The sequence below is a fragment of the Cokeromyces recurvatus genome (assembly GCF_025118155.1).
Source record: "Cokeromyces recurvatus strain NRRL 2243 chromosome Unknown BX663scaffold_18, whole genome shotgun sequence".
In the NCBI taxonomy this organism is placed as follows: Eukaryota; Fungi; Mucoromycota; class Mucoromycetes; order Mucorales; family Mucoraceae; genus Cokeromyces; species Cokeromyces recurvatus.
Window position 1 is genome coordinate 482,644 of NW_026251404.1, and position 15,618 is coordinate 498,261.

The following is a 15,618-nucleotide window of genomic DNA, read 5'->3' on the forward strand; positions in this document are numbered from 1 at the left end:
AAAAAAAAAAGAGAGAAACTTTTGTTTCTAATTTTTTTAAGCAAACAAGAGGAAGTAATAATAATAATAATAATAAAATATATAATAAAATTAAACGCCGAAGCTCACGTCATTTTTTTTTCTACACAAAAAAAAAAAAGTTTGAACTTTCAATTAAAAACTTTTTTTTTTATTAAATAAATACATATTTAATATATAAAACAAAGAAGAAAAAAAAAAAAAAGAGAGTGCATTAAAAAAAAAACCAATGTTCCGTCCAAATACAACAGCAGATTTGAATGAATTTCCCGCATTAGGGACACCGCCAACCTTAAGCCGAACTTCAATTGTACCTAATTCAACAGCAGCCATGGCCACTCGACTTGGTGGTGCTAGTTATGCTTCTACAACAGGCAGCAATGGATTTCCACATCAGCAGCAGCAGCAACAACAACAACAACATGCACAAGACTTGGAAAGCAACATGGATTTTATTGGACATAAGAATGTTTTAGGGTTCAATAGAAATAACAATTTTAATGGTGATTTACCACTTTCATCAAACAATGCTAATCGAAATCTTGCACTGAGATCGTTTTCTATGGATGAATTTCCAGCACTACGCAGTAGTAGTACTTTTGATAACGGAGCAAATAGAGAGTCAGGTAATAAACTAGAACAATGTATTTATATATATATAAATAAATATATATATATATATATATTACTTTCCGACAACATGGAGTCGAAATGATGTGTATATGTATATATGTTTATCAGTTTATTTGTTTATTTATTTTTACCTTATTTATTTTTATATATTACTATTTTTTGATGGAATAGGAAAAGGATTTTCGCAAAAAAATGAATCTTCAAATTCTTGGGTAAATTATTTACAATTCATAAATAATACACGTGTTAATTTTTTTTCTTCATTAGTCACAATCCAGAAAACAAGAGGAAACAACATCAACAGATGGAAAAACAACGGATCCATATGGATTATTAGGGCTTTTAGGAGTGATTAGAATGACGGATCCTGATCGTAGTATGTTGGCATTAGGTAGTGATTTAACTACACTCGGTTTAGATTTGAATACATCAGAGTAAGTTTTAAATGAACGCGTTTAAAATTGATAGACAATTCATTCATTTTTGTGCATGTGTGTGTGTGATAGTTCTATATATTCAACATTTATATCACCATGGTCAGATACACAAAACTTACCCGGATTAAATGTTGAACCAGGCTATTATTTGCCTTCTTGTTATCGTAATGTTCAAGCAACACCACCTGCTCATCAACGTATGCGAACATTTTCAGATGAAATTTTATTTTATGTGTTTTATTGTATGCCAAAGGATATTGCCCAGGAGGCAGCAGCACAAGAATTGTATGTAACAAAATAATTAGCTTTTTTTTTAGGAGAAGCGAGAAAAAAAAAAGACTTATTTTATTATTATTATTATTAGATATAATCGCAATTGGCGATATCATAAGGAATTAGGATTGTGGTTAACAAAAGAAACAGATGAAAATGGTCGACCTGTTCAAGCATTTCGAAGGACATCACCTAATAATTTAGATCGTGGTGTGTATGTCTTTTTTGACCCTACAACATGGCAAAAGGTGAAAAGAGAATGGACATTATCTTGGGATGCTATTGAGGAACGATCAACACAGAATCCTATTAGCTTACCTACTACAACAAGTTCTTCAACTAATAATAGTTCAAATAGAATATTAATGTAAAATTCGAATAAAAACAAAAGAGAGAGAAAGAGAAAAAAAAAAAAAGATGAATTATTATATATATACAAATATTCACATAAATACATACATACACACATATACACACACACACTCACACTCACGCTCACACACACTCACTCACACACATACATAAATAATTATTATTTATTTATATGGATAGAGTTTGAATGCCTTTATTAATACGTTCATATCTTGACATCTCTCTTTCATGTTTAAGATTTTTTAATTGTCTTTCTAAATGTCTTTTTTCTTCCATCTCCTTTTCTAACGCTCTTTGATGATCTGCTTTCATCACATGTATCATCTTTTTAAATTCTTTTCTTAAGGAAGCTGTCGTTAATGTATCCGTCTTACTCCATTGTCTTCCCTTTCCTTCCTCTATTAATTGAGCTTCGATTTCTTTTACTTGCTGTGTGAGTTGGTCAAGACGTCGTTCATAATTCACTTTCTCCCTTTCAAATTCCATTGCAGTCCCCGTAAGTCGATCAAATTCCTTCAAGATACCCTCATAGTTTGCCTCCATGACTGCACTCTTTTCAATCCAAGCTGCCTCCTTGACCAAGAACGCAGCTCGTAATGAATCGACTTCAGGAGTAGCGTTGTTGACTAACTCTAATTCATGAATTTGAACATCACGCATATCCAGTATCCTTTCCTTGTCCTTTACCAACGTATGTAAATCATGACAGATAGTGAATAATCTATCATGTTCCCTTTGCCAATTTTCACAATCTCGTGAAAGTTTATCTAAAAGGGCAGCCTGTTCCTTTAATTGGGCTTGATACTCTTCTTGTTCTTCTTGTAATTTTTGCTCATCATCATCATCATCATCCTTCCTGTGATCGGGGATAGGATCTTGCTCTCTTTCAATACGTAATTTCAGTACTTGATCACGATAATACTCTATCTCTGTCTTTAATTCATTCTCTCGTGCTTGATAGAGAGCGACTAGAGATTGGATCCTTGCCATCTCAGACTCCATGATAGGTACCGTCCTTTTTAATTCAATCAGTTGATTCACATCCTCTTGAACTTGACTATCAAAGTTGAATTCAAGATAATCAAGCCATTCAATGGGTGAATTTGAATGTTGGACTATAGAAGACATATCAAATGCTTTTAAAATTCTTTTCAAGATAGGCTTGATGGTGGTATCTAATTCAGATTGTAAATCGATTAATTTCGCTTTCATATCGTGTATAGCTGTATGATGAGGAGAGTGAAGATAGATCGCCCCACTTGTTGTTGTTGTTGTCGACGACTCTAATTGTTCTAACTTTTGTAATCCAAGACAGAGTACACCCGCTGTATGTTGTAATACTTGATAGTCTGTTTCAATCTCTTCTGATTCAAGTTCTTCAAGTCGTTGAGTCAAAATCTTGACCTTTCGATCTGTCTCTTGGCTTTCATCTAATAATAACGTGACCGATTCTCGATTCTTATCATTTGAAAGAGTTAAAAGAGATTGTAAAGTTTCTTGAATCATTTTATCAATTTGAAGTCTTTGTGTTGTCGCTTTCAGTTTTGTTTTAAGTCGTACTTGATGCTAAGAAAAATAAAATAAAATTAAATATCCAATCATTTACATCATCTTTTTCCTTTTTTTTTTTTTACTTGTCTTAATGTTTCAAACTCTTCAAAAGATAAAGTTTTATAGTCACGAGCTTCAATTAAAGCTTGAGAAACAAGTAACTGAAAAAGTAAATCTTCAGAATCAATATCAAATGATGAGGATAGAGTTGAAGAGGGTGCTGTCTGAGTAAATTTAAATTTCCACATATTTTCAAGTTCATGAGTTAAATCATCTTCTATCGTTGTTATTGAAGAAGAAGAAGAAGAAGATATTGAAGAATATTTAGTTATGGGTGATTGTTCATCCATACTTGAATCTATATAAATATGTATATACATATAAAGTTTTGAGAAACCTATATGGATATGAAAAAGGAAGAAGAAAGAAAGAAAAAAAAAATAGAGTTCCATATAGTGTACATGTATACCATGTGATATAATCATTTTATTAGTCTGCTGGGAGTCTCTTATTCGTAAAGGAGATCTTGGTAATAAAGTAGGTGATAATGAAGTTGTTTTCCTTTTTAAAAATTCTGGCTGCTTTAAAGGACTTGATTTTTGAAAATTAAAAAAATTATTTCGAGTCAATTTCAAACCAATAGGTCTGTCATCCTCCATTGAATCTCTTGGAATCTATTGAAACAATGAAGCATGTTTAATTATAACATTGATTCTATTTACTCTGTTTTATATACCATTTCTTTAAATAAGAAAACTAAAGAAAAAAAAAAGGGAAGAAAAGAAGAAAAAATTAATATCCCAACAATTTTAATTAAAAAAGCTACACAAGACAATATCTTGTTTATGTAAGCGAATCTATCTTATTGTGTACTTAATTTATCAAAAGATTGTATTAGAAAAAAAGAAAAAGGCTTTTTCCTTCTAGTACAACTTCTTTTATTTTTTCTTTTAACATTACATTATACATTACATTTATTATGGTAAAAATGATGACTGTTTTTGTAAAAACAATGTCAGGCAAAATTAGACCTCTTCAAGTTGATTCCCATTCTACTACAGTCTTTGATTTGAAAAAAACAATAGAAGAGGAAGAAGGTATTCAAGCTGAACATCAACGCATGATTTATTCGGGACATGAATTAAATCAAGAAAACATGACACTTGGTGAATACAATATTAAGCCTGATAGTGCTATTTATCTCATTCTTCGTTTATATGGTGGAAAATACAACAATACAACATAGCTCCCTATTTTGTAGTTGTATTTTCTTTTTTCTTTAAAAAAAAAAAGAAAAAATATGTGTATATTTATATGCATATACACTGTATTACTGAGTAAAATAAATTTGTATATGATTTATTCAAATGCATTTATCAGATAAAGTGCGTTTTTTTTTATTATTATTTTTTCAAAAATATTAAGTTTGGATATTATCCAATCATATTGCTTTTCAAAAAAAATATTTATTTGTTAATTTACATTTTTTTTTTTATTGTTAGCATCATTACTTTTGTCAAAATGTCAGTAACATCAATTAAAGATATTAATGAGCCTAGTTTCCAAGAAATTATACCTCGCATCTTTCTTGGCGATTGTGAATCATATAAAAAAGAAATTATCACCAAAAATAAAATGACACACATTTTGTCACTAGGTGATTTTAGTAATGATCTCGATCTTGATGTTGAATACAAGGCAAGTATTTTTTTTTGAGGTGGGGGAGAAAGAAAGACAGAGAGACTAATTTATGTATTTGTAGAATATTCCTATTTTTGATGTGGAGGGACAAAATATAATTCAATATTTTGACGATGCTATTGATTTTATTCAGATCGCTTATAAAGCAGGAGGAAAAATTTTAATTCACTGTCAAGCAGGTGTATCCCGAAGTCCTACCATTTTAGCTGCCTGTTTAATGAAATCAAAAAAGATAAAACGTGATGAAGCATTAGAATTGATTAAACAGAAACGTCCCTGTATTGCACCTAATCAAGGATTTATGGAGCAACTTGATCTTTATTATGATTTAGAATTTGAAGTCGATTTAAATAAAGTAGAATATAGACGTTTTCTAGTAGCCAGTATGGCTGAAGAACAAAAAAGTAAAAATAAAGAGAGAGGGAGAGAAAAAAAAATACAATTATCTGATGGATACTAATAGATAGAAAATTATGATAGATTATGGTCATGTAGAACATAATGCTTTGGCTGCTGATCCAGAATATACACCATTAACAGAAGCAAGTAACAAAAAAAAATTCAAGGCTTTACGATGCAGAAAATGTAGACGAATTTTGGTTGGCTCTGAGCACGTTATTGATCATGAACCAGGGAAAGGACAAGTGGCATTTTCTTATCATAAACGTAATGCAGATATTAACATTACTACAACAGCTACAACTTCAACAGAGTCAGAAGTGAATACATCACTCAATAAAGTAAATGCATCCCTAAACCCGTTATTAGCATCATTAGCTATTCATAATAATGCATGTTCATCTTATTTTATTGAGCCCATGCAATGGTTAGAAGGTTTGATTGATGATGTACAGGGACGTATTGATTGTCCTAAATGTTCCTGTAAATTGGGTTCCTATAATTGGGCAGGTGATCAATGTTCCTGTGGTCGTTGGATTACACCTACTTTTATGTTGCATCGTAATAAAGTAGATGAAGTTAAAAACGTTTTACAAAAATAAAATAAACTTCTGTCAATTTTTGTATTTCAGGAAAAAAAAAAAAAAAAATAAGGTTATTATGATTCCTTATTACTCAGCATATTTACCCCACAGGATAAAACTTTTTTTTTTATTATTATTATTCTTTTACTCTCTCTCTCTCTTTCTCTCTTTTTTCTTTTTCCCTTTAATTCTTTTTATTAAATCGTATTATATTATCCATGAAAACATTTACTGTTGAAGAAGTTAAGTTACATAATAACGCAAAAGATTGTTGGATTATTATAGAAGGTAACGTCTTTGATGTAACCCATTTTTTAAATGAACACCCTGGAGGAAAGAAGGTGATACTGAAGATGGCAGGAAAGGACGCATCCAAACAATTCAAGACGTTCCATAATGCATCTATCATGCAACGTATAGGGCTTCCTATGCAAATTGGTGTCATTGAGTCTACTGAGCAACCTGTCATTAAAAAAGAGACTCCATCATTACCTGTCAAAAATCATGAACAGAAAAGGGCTATAGTTACAGACGTTGTACAGAACAAGCATCTATCTAAATTTGGTGAAGGTTATCCATACGGTGATCCTTCTTGGTATCAAAACTGGAACAGGTAAAAGGAAAGAATAAATAAATAAATAAATAAAAAAAGATCTATATATTTAACATTCTTAAAAAAAAAAAAAAAAGTCCTTATTATAATGAGTCTCATATCAAAGTTCGTAATGCAGTTCGTGAATGGGTAGATAAAGAAGTGATTCCCTTTTGTCATGAATGGAGTGAAAATAAAGAAATTCCTAAATCAGTTTTGAAGAGTGCTGCTAAAGTAGGTCTTCTTGCAGCTGTCTCTGGTGCTGCTACAGACCCTAAAATGGCTCATTTATTACCCTATGGCTTACCAAGTGGTATCACTCTTTCAGAATTTGATATCTTTCATGAATTTATTTGTGTTGATGAAGTAGCTCGATGTGGATCTGGTGGTCTTGTTTGGGCATTACAGGGTGGATTAGCCATTGTAAAGTATATATGTATATCTCTTTTTTTTTTCTAGTTGAATGAAAGCGGGCGAGTCATTTATATATATATATCTTTTTATATAGGGACTTCCTCCTGTCATCCATTTTGCTAACGACGAATTAAAAAATCGAATTGTTCCTGAATGTCTTGCAGGAGATAAAGTAATTGCTTTGTGTATTACTGAACCTTCTGCAGGTTCAGATGTTGCTAATTTAACTACTACCGCAAAAGATATGGGCGACTATTTTTTGCTAAATGGTGAAAAGAAATGGATAACTCAAGGTGCCTTTGCTGATTATTATACAGTTGCCTGCCGTACAGGTAATGAAGGTATGAGTGGTGTATCTCTTTTGTTAGTTGAGCGTACTTTCCCTGGTGTATCAGCAAGGTATAAATAAATATAGATTTGAAAAAAAAAAAAAATAGATCAAATACTGATTTTAATATATATATATATATGTGTGTGTGTGTATATAGAAAAATGGACTGTCAAGGCATGTGGGGATCTGGTACTTCTTATATTACGTTTGAGGACGTAAAAGTACCCAAGTCTCACTTGATTGGCGAATTGAATCAAGGCTTTAAATACATTATGCATAATTTCAATCATGAACGTTTAGGTATTATCATGCAAGCCAATCGATTTTCTCGTGTTTGTATTGAGGAATCATTAAAGGTAAAAAAAAAAAAAAAAAAAAAAAAAAAAAAAAAAAAAAAAAAAAAAAAGAGAGAGAGAGAGAAGAGTTAAAAAAAACGTATCTATCTTTTATAGTATGCTTTAAAAAGAAAGACATTTGGTCAACGTTTAATTGATCATGCAGTCATTCGAAACAAGTTTGGACATATGATTCGTCAATGTGAAGCTTCACATGCTTGGTTAGAATCTATCTTGTATCAAATCAAGACCTTACCTGAAGAAGAACAACCTTCTTTGTTAGCAGGCCCAATTGCACTTCTTAAAGCCCAAAGTACACAAACATTTGAATATTGTGCTCGTGAAGCAGCACAGATCTTTGGTGGTTTAGCCTATACTCGTGGTGGTCAAGGTGAAAAAGTGGAGCGATTATATCGTGAAGTTCGTGCATATGCTATTCCTGGAGGATCTGAAGGTAAAGAAGACAAAAGGGAAAAAGTAATATGATTCACACTCTAAATTTTTCATTTCATTTCATTTTATTTTATTTTAGAAATCATGTTAGATCTTGGTGTTCGTCAAATAATGAAGAAATGTTCAAAATTATAAAATAAATTAACTTTCATAAAAACTTATTTAGAAGAAAATAAAAATAAAATAAAATAAATCTTGTTTCTTTTCGTTCATTGACAGATTTTTTTCACTCAGCCATTTATTGACAGTCCCCCATGCTTGATGATCAATCATCTTTTTTTTTTGTTGTTGTCTTTTTTTTTTTTTTTTTTTTTTTTTTTTGTCTTTTCTTTATTAGTTAAAATAAAATGGCTCAACAAGCAAAGCAAGCAGCCCAAAGATTAGGAGGCATGTTCCCTCAAGGCTCTAGTAAGGGTATTGGAGGTGCAATTGCAGCCCTTGCTACCCTCGGTGCTGTAGGTTATGGTGTCAATGCTTCTCTCTTTAATGGTAAGTTTTGTCCAGGGGGTTAGTATACCATTATGATGTATTTATTCACAATTTTGATATTATAGTTGATGGTGGTCATAGAGCTATTAAATATACTCGTCTTTTTGGTGTTCAAGATAAAGTGTATAGTGAAGGAACTCATATTGTGATTCCTTGGTTTGAAACACCCGTTATTTATGATGTTCGTGCAAAGCCTCGTAATGTTGCTTCATTAACTGGCACTAAAGGTAAAAACACACTCACAAACACACACACATATATATATATACATATAACGTTAAACACTAAAATAGATATCATGTAACTTTTTTTTTTCTTTTCTTTTCAATAATAGATTTACAAATGGTCAATATTACATGTCGTGTACTTTCAAAACCTCGTACTGACCAACTTGCTACAGTCTATCGTACATTGGGACAAGACTATGATGAACGTATCTTACCTTCTATTGTCAATGAAGTACTTAAATCAGTTGTTGCTCAATTTACAGCTTCTCAACTTATTACACAACGTGAAAGAGTCTCACGTCTTGTTAGAGAAAACCTTGTACGTCGTGCATTAAGATTCAACATTATTTTGGATGATGTTTCCATTACTCATGTTGGCTTTTCACCTGTCTTTGAAAGTGCAGTTGAAGCTAAACAAATTGCTCAACAAGAAGCACAAAGAGCAGCATTTATAGTTGATAAAGCAAGACAAGAAAAGCAATCTATTATTGTTCGTGCACAAGGTGAGGCTAAATCAGCCGAATTGATTGGTGAAGCCATTAAAGATAAGCCTGGTTTCTTGGAATTAAAGAGAATTGAAGCAGCTAGAGAAATCTCTCATATTTTATCACGTAGTGATAATAGAGTGATGTTGGATACAGATACCTTGTTACTTAATGTTAATACAGCAAGCAAATCAAACTAAATCATATTTTGTAGTAATAATAATAATAATAATAATAAAAAATAAAAAAAATAAAAAAAAGGGATGTTAGAATAAGTTATCTTTTTGACAACATTGTTGTAACAAATAAGGTAAATGTTTGAGAATGGATTATGTGGTATGTGCGTGTATAAAATAACAGTGTGTATGTATGTGTGTGTGTGTGTGTGTGAACATACGCTAAACATCATAAGTATGTAACCTCTCACAAAAAAAAACAACCCAAGCCATTCACACGTAGTACCACCTTTTAGAAAAAAAAGACTTCGGAACAATCATTCCTTCCCTTAAAGATAGAAGAAGTTCAAGACTATTTGTCATATAGAAATCGATAAAAGGACTTGATAAAAGAAAAGGACGATCAAGTTAAGATAGTTACAAAATGTATAATAGACAAAGACTAAACCTGACCTTTATTTTATTGTTTTATTTTATTTTATTTTATTTTATTTGTCTTGTCTTGTCTTGAAATATGATTTCCGGAGGAACCGTTTTTTCTTTTCTTTACTTTTTTTTTTTTTTCATATATAATAAAAACTTGATTTGTATTGCCCTTATTTCCCTTTCTTTTTCTCTCCTCCCCCCCTTTTTTTTTCTTTTTCTTTTGTTAACTTTACCTTGTAAATATGTCAATGGATAAATCCGTTTCAAGTAATAAAATAATTGGGCGTAAACGTAATGATTGTAATAATAATAATTGGAAAAGATTAAAGAATGAGAGTGAAATAATGGAATATCCAGCTGGTCCAATTGAAATATATCCTTCATGGAATCCACTTAATAGAACAGAGAAACCACCTTATTCTTATGCAACAATTATAGGACACGCTATATTGACTAGTAAAGACAGAAAATTAACTTTACATGACATTTATATTTGGATAACCAAACATTATCCTTTTTATTCAAATGAAAGTCAAGGATGGCAGGTAAAAAAAAGAGAAGAAGGATAAAGAGAGATATAAAAATACTAACTACCTATTCATACATGTTAGAACTCTATAAGACATAATCTATCTTTACATAAAGCATTTGTCAAAATTGAACGTGATACTAGTATTCAAAATCCTCCTAGAAAAGGTTGTTTCTGGACAATTAGAAAAGGCAAAGAACAGTTCTTTATCGATAATTTACAAAGACCTTTAAATAACATGAAAAGGCAATCTACTACTACTACATTAACAAAAAGACAAAGACGTTATTCTCCTATGATTTCTTCTCGTACTACTACAACTAAAAGTAATTGTATTCCGGAATCCGAACTTACTACAGTATTATCATCATCATCAGATCATCTTTCATCATCCTCTTCTTCTGGATCTCCTACTACTTATCGACAACTATTACTTTATAATATACCTGAAACTTCAATCTCTTATAACGTTTATCCTGAACAAACTACACAACAACAAGAATTATATGGCGAAGATATCAAAAGTATCGATGACAGTAATCAAAGCTATTTAACTGAAAGTAGTAGTAGCACAATAACTCCTTCTTCTTCTTATCGATCACAAGATTTACTATCTCCTTCTTCTTCTTATCACAATATCATCTATCCTAGCCCTACTTTATACTATAACAACAAATCATCATCAAGATATCCAAATTTCATGAATCATAATGTCATAGATTGGAATTATGATATTTTACAACAGCAACAACAATTATCTAATATGAACTATGATAACACTGTCAATTTTATATCTAAACCAAATTCTTATTTATTGCAATTATCATCTCGTAATCATCATTCTAATTCATTTCATCGATAGTAGATAAATATATATTAAAAAAAAAAGTTATAGTTATAGTTTTTTTTTTCTTCACAGCTTTTTATATTATACAACAACAATACTAAAATATATACATGTATTTATACATGCATATATATATATGTATATTTATATATTTATATATTTATATACATATATATATATTATATACAAACACCCATACGCACACACCCATACAGACATACATACATGTATCTTTGCATTTTATATAATTATATGTATACATATATTTGTATAAAAATAAAATAAAATAAAATAAAAATAACCATTTTTCCAATATTTAAATGTGTATAATGTGAAATCAAATAAATTAGATGCAAATAAGGGGTAGTAGTAGTATTTTACATATATGAAATGATTTAAACATGTAACAACAAATGCCAATCTTGTGGGGGATACAAAACTATAAAAATCTTTATTTAGTTATATAAATGTACTACTTTACAAGCTATTCTTAAATACAAAAGAGAAAAAAAAAGAAATAGCTATTATTTTATTAAAAGAACAATTATTAATAAAAAGTAGTGTGTTATGCATTGTTGGTTATGAATGAAGAAGGCTCTACTATTAGTAGATCATTATTATACTAGTAGTAGTCATCTTCTTCTTTTATATGCAGCTTAAAATAGTTTCTTCCTTTTTTACTTGCTATCAAGTACACAAGTAGTTAGTAAATTAGAATATGTGTATATAATATATAAGGTGTGATACTATTATATATATATATATATATATATGTTAAACCTCCCCCCCCTCCTTCCCTCCCTCCAGTTGGAGGATCTGTCAAGAAGTTTATGCTATTAGTCACATGAGATGACTAGTAAAGAACACATCTGAAAGAAGATGTAGCACAATAACAAGATCTCAAATGCTTATCACACAAGAGAGCTTTTTTTTTTGTTTACTATTTACTACCAGTTAAATTGTCAGTTTGTGTTGCTACTACATTATACATTGTAGTGTAGCAGTAAGGTCCCTTCTTCTAGCTTTTTTTATTATTATTATTATTTAAACCACAGCCATATAATAGAATGTAATTTAACTCTAATATACTTTGAAGGAAGGAATAGATTTGATGATAGACATGTCCCTCCCCCCCTTTTATTATTTATAAATAAATGCTTTGAAATGGCGGGAAATGATGGATAGTTGTACTACTTGGATAATAGAACCCACATAATAAAAATAAGATTGTATGATAAAAAGTGAACAAGGAAGAAGAGATATGATAAAAAGATAGTAATAATCCTATTCTTCTTCTTTTATATATATGTGTGTGTGTTTATATACATCATCTTCATTCATTATCCTTTCTTTTCTTTTCTTTTCTTTTTTCTTTTTTTTTTTTTTTTTTTTTTTTTTTTTTTTTGTTTCTTTATTATAATATGTTTCTATTCTACATCCATGTCGGATCCACCATCATCCTGAAGAATGGCATTTTGGTTCTTTGAGTTCTCTAACCGTACACATTTACTTAATAATCGTTTACGTAGTTCAGGTAATTTAATAGGAGCTCTCTTTACAAAGCCAGGGACTGGTATATGTCGATAATCAATTGTCTCTCGTTGCCAAGTATAAATTTCACGCCAATCTTGATCTCGGACCATAAAATTGGATTCAAATTTAGTAAATTTCAACTTTTGTTTGCTGATATCAATTGTATGCGAGTTCTAAAACATATCAAAATAAATAAAGAAGACATGAAATAGAAGCACATGATTGTTTACCAATTCATTTATTCTATCTTCTTTATCACGTTTACGCTTAGCTTGCAAATGTTGATTGAATTCTCTTAACTGTCTTAATCTTTCTTCACTTGCTATTCTTTCTTTCTCTAATCGAATTCTTTCATTTCTTTCCCATTTTTCTTGTTCTTCACGTCTCTGTTTATATAAGTTTTAACTATAGATCTATTTCCTCTACTTTTTTTTTTTTTTTTTTTTTTTTTTTTTTTTTTTTTTTTACCTGTTGCTCTTTTAATTTCTTTTCATTATGAATTTTATTATATAATTCGTTAATATCAAATGATAATGCAGAAGGTGCTGTTGGTGTTGAGGATTCTTTAGGTTTAGAAGGAACATTTGTATTTGTGGTAGAGGAAGCTGATGAAGTTGCTGTGGCGGTGGCGGTGTTGGTAGTAGTGGAAGTAGTAGTGGTAGTAGAGGTAGTAGCAATCGGCCTTTTAAGTGTATGTGTGGTATTATGTTGTTGTAATTGATGTTTGGATTGTAATGTTGTTGTATCAGATTTTTTGGCAAGTGCAAGCCATTTATCATGATTTTGTAATACAAGTGGTGTCTAATATAGATTAAGAATGACTCTTCTATTTAATTACATATACACACACACGCATATATATCATAACACTTACAGTTCGTTCTGCTTTTTTATCTTGAATTGGTTTGTCTCCAATCGCTAATTTAGGCCCAGTGGATGATGGAGGAGGTTCTTTGGATAAAGCTAAACCAGGAATCTTTACAGTAGATTTTGGCTAATACGAAATAAATTGAATATAATCTAATCTAATATTAAACAGTAAATACTTTACCTTTGATTCTTCTTCTTTTTTGGGCTTAACAGATAATTTTAGTCGTAAAATGGTAGAACGACCTTTAGAAAGCACATGTAAACATAAATATTATACATATAATACATATATAACTATTTTTCTTAATATACCATTGTTACTACTATCCGCATTGGATGATGTTTCATCATTGAATGGTTGAGATGGTAAAGTAGTAGTTGTCATAGTATCTACTAAACAAACTATCATTTTAATGATAAAATACTACTAGTGAAAAAAAAAAAAAAAGACTACCTTCAGTATTTGAAGATGTATGGCGTTGTCTTTTTGAATGACTGGTACTAGTAGAAGAAGACCTTTTGTTACTTTTACCATGTATTTTTGCCCATTGTTTTTCAAAGACTTGCTCAAATTCTTTTCCTAAATTATGAACAAGATGATCTGGAGGATTGTAGGTATAACAGTTACGAAACATTAAGCGGATATCATCTGCCAGTTCATCTTCATGAGAGTATTGAAATTCATATAATTTTCTTTCATAAGTTGTCATATCCATAGGTTCTTTAATAATGTCATAATAATCTGTAGCTCCCCATGCATCGGCATCTACAGGTTGTGCAAACGGCCAACTTAAACCTTGATATTTAGGCTTCTTTAATTCTTTTACAAGTGTTTCACAACGTTTGAATTGTTCTTCTGGCATAAGCTGAACTTTTTCTTTTGATGAGTTTGATGCTGGGTCGTTATTCATATTATTGTCATTATTATCATTATTATTATTATTATTATTATTAGTAGTAGTAGTAGTCGATAGAGTTAATTTGACTTGAGGTTTAGGTTGGGTAGGAATAGTAATGGTTGTTGCTGTCTTTTTCTCTGTTCTTTGCTGTAAGGACTTTATAAAAAAAAAAATACGTCAAGTTCATCTTACAAATGCATAAAAATGATTATAATTACATTATTAGTAGTAACATCTATTTGAGGATTTGAATTAAGGACTTGATTTACATTTGTATTTACATTATTTTCTGCGAGGGGTTCTTTTTTACATATTTTAGTGTAATGTTCTTGTAGCTTTTTTGCATCTTGGCAAACAGGATCACCAGGATTATTATATAGATAACAATTATCAAATATAAGTTGAACATCAGCTTTAAAATCTTCTATGGTAAGGTATTGATCTTTTTGCAACTTTTTTTCTACAGTGCCCAAATCCATGGGTGACTTGATGATATCAAAATAATCAGGAATGTTAAACTTGACTGGATCAACAGGATCAAGAAAAGCGATGGCTCTTTTATGTTTTTTAAGTGATTTAATGGTTTGAGTGCACCATTTCTTTTCTGCTGGTGTCATTACTGATGGTGATTTATGTTCATTAGTTTCATTTCTATATAACATTTAATGAGTGATTAAAGGATAAGTTTTCACTATATCTATATCCATATCTATATCTATATCTATATATACAAATATGGATATAGATATTAAAAAAGAGACAGACTTACGTGTCCTCTTCTATAAGGCTTGCAAATGGTCGTTTTTGGGCAACATTAGACATGTTTATTTATTCTCTTTGTTTAATAAGAGTTTAAATATTGTTCAGAAAAAAAGAAAAATTTTGTTTATTGAACCAAAGAGTGAAAAATTTGGCACGTATTTACTGCCTTCAAAATAAAATTTTTCTTTTCTTTTTTTTTTTTTTTTTTTTTTTTTGGTTTGGTTTGGTTTGGTTTGGTTTGCTGCACAAAGAGTAGCTAAACTATATACATATATATATAAA

The 15,618-nt window shown here is 30.3% G+C and overlaps 8 protein-coding genes across 8 annotated transcripts; 6 read left to right on the forward strand and 2 right to left on the reverse strand.

Moving 5' to 3' along the window:
- The first annotated feature begins 175 nt into the window (after nucleotides 1-175).
- BX663DRAFT_514642 (uncharacterized protein) lies at nucleotides 176-1,801 on the forward strand. The gene is made up of 5 exons (XM_051528337.1): nucleotides 176-644; nucleotides 823-863; nucleotides 919-1,085; nucleotides 1,158-1,373; nucleotides 1,453-1,801. The coding sequence occupies exons 1-5, from the start codon at nucleotides 248-250 to the stop codon at nucleotides 1,730-1,732; spliced, it is 1,101 nt and encodes a 366-aa protein (XP_051381488.1). The 5' UTR covers nucleotides 176-247; the 3' UTR covers nucleotides 1,733-1,801.
- A 100-nt stretch (nucleotides 1,802-1,901) lies between these two features.
- Nucleotides 1,902-3,769, reverse strand: BX663DRAFT_487647 (Up-regulated during septation-domain-containing protein; the record flags this gene model as incomplete). The annotated part of the gene is made up of 3 exons (XM_051524763.1): nucleotides 1,902-3,299; nucleotides 3,368-3,642; nucleotides 3,754-3,769. The coding sequence occupies 3 exons, from the start codon at nucleotides 3,767-3,769 to the stop codon at nucleotides 1,902-1,904; spliced, it is 1,689 nt and encodes a 562-aa protein (XP_051381489.1).
- A 506-nt stretch (nucleotides 3,770-4,275) lies between these two features.
- On the forward strand, nucleotides 4,276-4,530 carry BX663DRAFT_437526 (ubiquitin-related domain-containing protein; the record flags this gene model as incomplete). The annotated part of the gene is made up of 1 exon (XM_051523234.1): nucleotides 4,276-4,530. One exon carries the CDS (start codon nucleotides 4,276-4,278, stop codon nucleotides 4,528-4,530), a length of 255 nt encoding a protein of 84 aa, XP_051381490.1.
- Nucleotides 4,531-4,953: 423 nt separating this feature from the next.
- BX663DRAFT_487648 (dual specificity protein phosphatase 12-like protein) lies at nucleotides 4,954-5,986 on the forward strand (the record flags this gene model as incomplete). The annotated part of the gene is made up of 3 exons (XM_051524764.1): nucleotides 4,954-4,986; nucleotides 5,047-5,389; nucleotides 5,466-5,986. 3 exons carry the CDS (start codon nucleotides 4,954-4,956, stop codon nucleotides 5,984-5,986), a joined length of 897 nt encoding a protein of 298 aa, XP_051381491.1.
- A 101-nt stretch (nucleotides 5,987-6,087) lies between these two features.
- BX663DRAFT_514647 (acyl-CoA dehydrogenase/oxidase) lies at nucleotides 6,088-8,372 on the forward strand. The gene is made up of 6 exons (XM_051528338.1): nucleotides 6,088-6,581; nucleotides 6,659-6,983; nucleotides 7,069-7,373; nucleotides 7,463-7,661; nucleotides 7,758-8,094; nucleotides 8,173-8,372. The coding sequence occupies exons 1-6, from the start codon at nucleotides 6,187-6,189 to the stop codon at nucleotides 8,226-8,228; spliced, it is 1,617 nt and encodes a 538-aa protein (XP_051381492.1). The 5' UTR covers nucleotides 6,088-6,186; the 3' UTR covers nucleotides 8,229-8,372.
- A 14-nt stretch (nucleotides 8,373-8,386) lies between these two features.
- BX663DRAFT_475361 (prohibitin-2) lies at nucleotides 8,387-9,530 on the forward strand. Its single transcript, XM_051524240.1, has 3 exons — nucleotides 8,387-8,582; nucleotides 8,648-8,809; nucleotides 8,917-9,530. The coding sequence occupies exons 1-3, from the start codon at nucleotides 8,441-8,443 to the stop codon at nucleotides 9,492-9,494; spliced, it is 882 nt and encodes a 293-aa protein (XP_051381493.1). The 5' UTR covers nucleotides 8,387-8,440; the 3' UTR covers nucleotides 9,495-9,530.
- Nucleotides 9,531-10,025: 495 nt separating this feature from the next.
- Nucleotides 10,026-11,571, forward strand: BX663DRAFT_514652 (uncharacterized protein). Its single transcript, XM_051528339.1, has 2 exons — nucleotides 10,026-10,441; nucleotides 10,508-11,571. Exons 1-2 carry the CDS (start codon nucleotides 10,139-10,141, stop codon nucleotides 11,285-11,287), a joined length of 1,083 nt encoding a protein of 360 aa, XP_051381494.1. The 5' UTR covers nucleotides 10,026-10,138; the 3' UTR covers nucleotides 11,288-11,571.
- A 1,110-nt stretch (nucleotides 11,572-12,681) lies between these two features.
- Nucleotides 12,682-15,458, reverse strand: BX663DRAFT_537153 (Bromodomain-containing protein). The gene is made up of 9 exons (XM_051530652.1): nucleotides 15,344-15,458; nucleotides 14,793-15,225; nucleotides 14,130-14,730; nucleotides 13,988-14,068; nucleotides 13,857-13,918; nucleotides 13,680-13,799; nucleotides 13,274-13,606; nucleotides 13,036-13,191; nucleotides 12,682-12,978 (listed from the first exon to the last, which is right to left on the reverse strand). Exons 1-9 carry the CDS (start codon nucleotides 15,394-15,396, stop codon nucleotides 12,700-12,702), a joined length of 2,118 nt encoding a protein of 705 aa, XP_051381495.1. The 5' UTR covers nucleotides 15,397-15,458; the 3' UTR covers nucleotides 12,682-12,699.
- Between the last annotated feature and the right edge of the window lie 160 nt (nucleotides 15,459-15,618).